Source organism: Benincasa hispida, unplaced genomic scaffold, assembly GCF_027475165.1.
Source record: "Benincasa hispida cultivar pf3 unplaced genomic scaffold, pf3_genome.v1.1 HicScf31, whole genome shotgun sequence".
NCBI lineage: Eukaryota > Viridiplantae > Streptophyta > Magnoliopsida > Cucurbitales > Cucurbitaceae > Benincasa > Benincasa hispida.
Genome location: NW_028326393.1, coordinates 885 through 7273, shown reverse-complemented (window position 1 = coordinate 7273; position 6389 = coordinate 885). Strand labels below are relative to the sequence as shown.

General features: G+C 28.7%; 1 protein-coding gene across 1 annotated transcript; it reads left to right on the top strand.

The window, feature by feature from the left end:
- The first annotated feature begins 2561 nt into the window (after positions 1 to 2561).
- LOC150030324 (CBL-interacting serine/threonine-protein kinase 17-like) lies at positions 2562 to 5367 on the top strand. The gene is made up of 4 exons (XM_090309823.1): positions 2562 to 2779; positions 3147 to 3209; positions 5047 to 5118; positions 5197 to 5367. The coding sequence occupies exons 1-4, from the start codon at positions 2630 to 2632 to the stop codon at positions 5350 to 5352; spliced, it is 441 nt and encodes a 146-aa protein (XP_090165949.1). The 5' UTR covers positions 2562 to 2629; the 3' UTR covers positions 5353 to 5367.
- The last annotated feature ends 1022 nt before the right edge of the window (positions 5368 to 6389 follow it).

The window sequence follows — 6389 nt, the reverse complement described above, 5'->3', positions numbered from 1 at the left end:
ATCGTCTATATGATCGTTTAGTAAGTATCAGACGCTAAACGATCGCTTAGGAAAAGGTAAACGATCGTTTAGTAAATGGCACTCGCGGGTGTAATTATTAAGGGATCGCTCAGCGCTATCATATACGTAAGCGATCGTTCAAGCACTATCGTATAGGCACAGGTTTTGCTAAGTGATGACACTCTTCAACACAATGTCCGTGCATCCAATGCTTAACACACTGTGAGCTATTTAAGCGTCTCAAAGTGATTTTTCAACTTACTCATCCGTTATGAAAAACAGAAGAGACCCCGTCCCATTACCCCTTTAACTGTCCAATTAATAGACAATGACTATAATCACATCATATTCATAACCTATCAATTAGTATCATATATTAATCACAGTATTTTTCCTCCACTAGATATAAATCACATTTATATCCAATTTCCTCTAAATTAATGTATCTCATACATATAGTTAATTATATCATATATAATTAACTAGTTCAATTATATCATACATAATCAAACTCCCTTATGTCAATTTGAATATTGACCCAAAAACTGACTCTCAACTTGTATCCAAGCTACCAAGGGGACCTTATGGACCTATGGCTCGAAGCTCCAACGGTACTGAATAACTGACTAAACTCTTTAGCCACGATATCCACCATCCGTTAACTGTCAAGCATTCCATTAAAGACTGACAATTGAACTCTTCTTACCATAGATATATTTCTATGTCCATTGGATATAACCAATCATCAGTACGATGACCTTTCACAGATGCTCGTAAGTACAGCTGGTCAATTTACCGTTTTGCCCTTGTAGTTACATTTTACTTCTTAAGTACCACTGATCCCTCTAATGAACAATACAACATAGTCATACTATGTGTGAACATCTCTTGGGCCATGAGAAGGTGTGTGGCGCCACATCGTTCAAGCCTTGGGATCAGCACTTAAGAGAGCAACCTACCTACTTACCATTGCTTTGGGGAAGAAGTGAACTCTGAAGCTAAGTTCCCAGCTCCCAAATCAAACGAATTCCCAAAGTGGTAGGTTTGAGTCGGTGCTCTGACCATTCGCACCCATGCAAATTAAAGGACCACCCTCAATGGCAGAAGTTTCCAACTCACTCAGTATTGAGGTCATGTTACCTAAGGTTATTTTAGTGAAGTGAAGTCTCTGTCATAAACGGAGTTATATGACGAGATGTTAACACTTCAAGGTCAAGTATTATCCAAGCTCTTTGTATAGGATGCCTCCGCTCGCATGTCCCTATACGAATGATCAAGATCAAACCATCTGTGATAAGCCACAACACTTATAACTATTCCACAAAGCGGGTCGTACCATTTTGGTTGTACATGTTAAATAAAGACAACCAGGGATATTAAGTTTATTGGTTTGTGGTAAAATAAAAAACATTTAAATGTGCAAAGTCAAGAAGTAAAGTAAATATCATATATATTAGACAAAGTTGTTTAGACACGGGACTTTAGGACACAAACCCTAACAATATAGGTATGTATATTAATTATCTCGGATTTATATTTGAATATACTGAGTAATTAATGTTAAGAAATTAAATAATATATGCGTTTAATTTACCAATTTGAAATACAGAAAACAACATTAGAAAATTATTAATTAAATGTTAGTGAACAAGTGTAGTAATAAATTAAATTTTGTTTAATCACGTAAAAATAAAAAAATAGATAAATATTTTTATATTAAACATTAATTTACTTATTAAAAAAAGTAAAATAAATATAAATGAATTAAAATATTAATAATTAACAATTAGACAAAATAAAATATTAATCGTAAATTTATTAGTTAAAATTTATCAAATCTAAACAAGGTCTTTGAAACAAAGAAAAATGATTTTTTGGTCTCGATCTAGTTTCTATTTAGTCTCTAAATTTCAAAATGTTATACATTTAATACTTAATTTTTGAGATTGGTTTTAATTTAATCCGTAGATTTCAAAATGTTACCATTTTATCCTTGATATTTGAATTTTGTTTCAATTTAGTCCCTAAGTCTCAAGGTTTACACTTTTAATCTCAATTTTTCAATAACTACTTATTTTCTATCTTTTGGAGTCAATTTATGTTAATAAATTAAAAATCGTTAAAAAAATTATAATTAATTAAGTTTCACTATTTTTAAAATTCTAATTATTTTTAATTAATTGATATAAATTGATGCCAATGATTGAAAGTAAGTAATTAATGAAAAAATGAAGTTAAAATTGTAAAATCTTAAAATCAATTGATCAAATTGAAACAAAATTCAAATCAAGACTTAGGTACAAAATTGAAACAAAATTAAAAAAATTAAATGTGTAACATTTTAAAATCTAAAGTCAAAATCTAGGGACCAAACTGTGAAATAAATAACCTTGAATAATTTTGGCATTTAAGAAAGTTTAGGAGTAAGATTGCAATTATGAGAAATATAAAGGTATATTTGAGATAAAAAGAAAAGTATGAGGGCCATATCATAATATGTGGCTACAAGTTAAAGAATCCTCTCTCTCTCTCTCTATATATATATTAATTAATTATATATATTGATCACATAGCACACAACAGAAAAGAAATTATATCAGGAAGAGATCGTCGGCGAGAAGAGAGAAAAATGCGATTGGGAAAGTACGAGCTTGGAAAAACGCTCGGCCATGGCAATTTTGGGAAGGTCAAATTTGCAATTAATTTTGAAACTCAGCAACCTTTTGCTGTCAAAGAAGTTGATAAGACCAAAATTATCCTTCTTAATATCACCCATCAGGTCTTCTAAATTCTTTCTTATTTCATCTTATTCTCATTTTCTTCATTTCCTCTTCTCATGGCAAAATCAAACTTTTTTAATCTAATTTTTCCTAACCAAACTATATCACAAAATGTTGCCTTTTTTTTTTTTTTTAAAAAAAAATGTCCTTATTTTTTTTCACAATGTAACATTTTACATTTTATAATTTTTTTTTTCAAAACTAAGAAATTTAGAATTTCAATCTTCCTTCAACATTCTAACTAGTTTCCCATGGAAAAGTAGCTTTAAACTTATAATATTAAACTTTTGACAGTAAATCAAATGAGAAAATTCAAGATTTTCTTTTTCTATTTTATATATATTAATTATGTTTTCTTGACTGCAGTTTAAAAGGGAAATACACACCCTCAAACTTCTCAGGCATCCAAATATAGTCAGGCTTCATGAGGTATCCTCTCAAACTCTATTATCCATGAATTTGAAATAAAAATAATCAAATGAAAATTTATTTTTTTAATATTTTAAAATATAGTGATCAATGAAAATCAAATTTAATATTTCGAGAAAAAAAAAACATATATTTTCTTTTTTATATATTAGTTTATTCTACTTTTACCAAAATTTTCGGCGCTATATTTTGAAAATCTTAACCGAAAAGAGCTAGATTGATTTGATTACCGACCGTACCCAAAATATTTTCAATTTTCATCTTTTTTGTTTTTTTTTATAAAAAAAATCTATTATTAATATTATTATAACGTTATCTTATGAAAAAACCAAAATTAAAGAAAGAAAAAACCGGATGGAAATTATTAGTTTGGCCATCTTTTATTTTACTCGTCCATTTTCAACTAAATCCCTATTTAAATTATTATTCTGTTTAATTGATCAGCATTTATGAGTGAATTTATATGTAAGATTATTTAAAAGTAATATGAATTATCATAAAATAACGTTGGAAATGTGGCTGTTTCAATTCCACAAGTTAAGGAGTCTACGTGTCAATATTAATTGCTTTGTAGTGCTTTCTTATCTCGCGTATCACGTTTCGTGAGATGACGTGTGTTGGCTGAAATGCGTGGTGTAAGCCTCTTTATTTATTTTTTTACCCTACCAAAATTTAAAAATTAAAATATTAAAAGTCAAAAATTGCACACCGGCCGCTATATATATATTATTTAAATTTAGGCCCATAGGAAATTTGATTTGATTTGACAACATGGTTTTATGAAAATATGATACATGTGTTTGATTGTAGATTTATAAACTGGAATTTAATTTAGATAATTGTTCAATTTTTTTATAATAATTATTTTGTATGTTATAGAAATTATAATATTAATTTAAATAATTGTTCAACTTATTTATAAATATAACCGAATGTCTAGATATTTTACTATATTTATAAATATTTTCAAACGGTTTTATCATTTTAAATAATTACCTTTATACAGGTGTTTATTTTAATTTCACATAAAATAAATTGTATTTGAAATAATATATTTATTATAATTTTCTCTTTACTTTAATATATTTTTACATTTGAAAATTTCAAATTCAAAATCTAGATATACTAATTAATATATATATATATTCACTATTTAGACGGCAAAATATAGGATTCAGTTAATCTATCAAACTCATATTTGTTGAAGTAAAAACACTCGCAAATATAAAACATAATGTAAATTATCAAAGAGTGTACCACTAATTTTAAATTGTAGGAAAATAAAAATTAAAGGTAAAAGGAAAGAATGGGGAGAGAGTAGAGAGTAAACGTGGAAAAATTATTCAATAAAGTTGCCTACCCTCCTAGCTTCATCGAACATAACTCAATAGATAAGACACAAATTATCATTTGGTTTAATCTCCCACCTTTAATTGTCACTATATTTCGATCACCATTTAATTGAATGAAGTCTAAATGAATTAGTTATCAAAGTAAAAACAACTTAATCAAATGTTCAAATCTCCACTCTCTCATTTGTACTAAAAAGAAAAAGAAAACAAAAACCCTAAATGGATCCAGTGTCACCACTAAAGAAAGAAACCCAAACTTGTAGACCATATGGGTTAACCAAATAGAAAGAAGCCCAAATTGATCAATTGGACAACTTAAGAAAGATGCCCAAATCCAATCGATCCAATAACTTGTACTTTTTATTTTTATTTTTATTTAAATTTTAAAATTTAAATTTTGTTTTTGGGCAAAACCATTTATTTTTTATTTGTTATTTTTAATTTTTTAAACTCAATAGTGAATACTTGTTTACAAATGCACGCAGGTGTTGGCTAGTAAAAGCAAAATTTACATGGTTCTCGAGTACGTGAACGGCGGAGAATTATTTGATACAATCGTAAGATATATATCTTTAACTTAATTAATTTATATATGCATGATTCTCATTTATTTCATTTTGTGCATTATGATTTAGGCGTCTAAGGGAAAGCTATCAGAAGCTCAAGGTAGAAAAATCTTCCAACAGTTAGTTGATGGTGTGAGTTACTGCCATAAGAAAGGCGTTTACCATAGAGATCTCAAGGTAAAAAAAAAAAAAAAAGAAAATAAAAGAAGAAAGAAGTTAATCTAAAGCATGCGATTTAATAATAGAAGTAACTTTTTAGCAAGTCATTTTGGTTTGATTTAATCAGTCCTCTATCTCTGATCTGTACATCTCAAATACTTCCCAAACAAATTTGGGTACCTAAGGTTACTTCTTGAGAATTAATTCTCTCAGGTATATTTAAGATCCATAAAGAATAAGTGGTACTTGGACAGTGGATGTTCAAAACATATGACTGGGAACCATACAAAATTCACATACCTAGAAAAGAAAGATGGAGGATGCGTTACCTTCGGTGACAATAAAAATGGTAAGATTGTTGGCAAAGGTAATATTAGTAATGGTTCGAATTTTCTTATTGAAAATGTTTGTTGGTTGATGGTTTAAAGCATGATTTATTAAGTATTAGTCAATTATGTGATAAAGCATATAGAGTAATTTTTAGTGATAAAAATTGTACAATAGAAAATGCATGTGATGGAAAAGTTCTGTTTGTAGGAAATAGAGATAAAAATGTTTATACTATTGATCTATTAGATTGTCCTATAGTAGAAAATAAATGTTTATCTGCATTGCATGAAGATTCGTGGTTATGGCATAGAAGGTTAGGTCATGCTAGCATGCATTTAATTTCAAATATTTCTAAGAAATCCCTTGTTAGAGGTCTTCCAAAATTAAACTTTGAAAAAGATAAAGTTTGTGATGCTTGTCAAATGGGTAAACAAACTAGGTCTTCTTTCAAACCAAAGAAAATGGTTTCTATTTCTAGACCTTTACAACTGTTACATATAGACCTTTTTGGACCTACTAGAGTTGCAAGTCTTAGTGGAAAACATTATGCTTTTGTTATAGTTGATGATTTTTCGAGATTTACTTGGGTTTTATTTTTATCTCATAAGGATAAAGCTTTAAAATCTTTTATTAGCTTTTAAGTGCCAACTCTAGGTCGTGAACAAGAGGCCCCACCCTCTCATTGGCCCGATAGGGACTCGGTTTAGTAACTGGATCACAAACCAATTGATCATTAGAGCATCAGTGGGACTTAAGGAGAAAGATGTAATCTC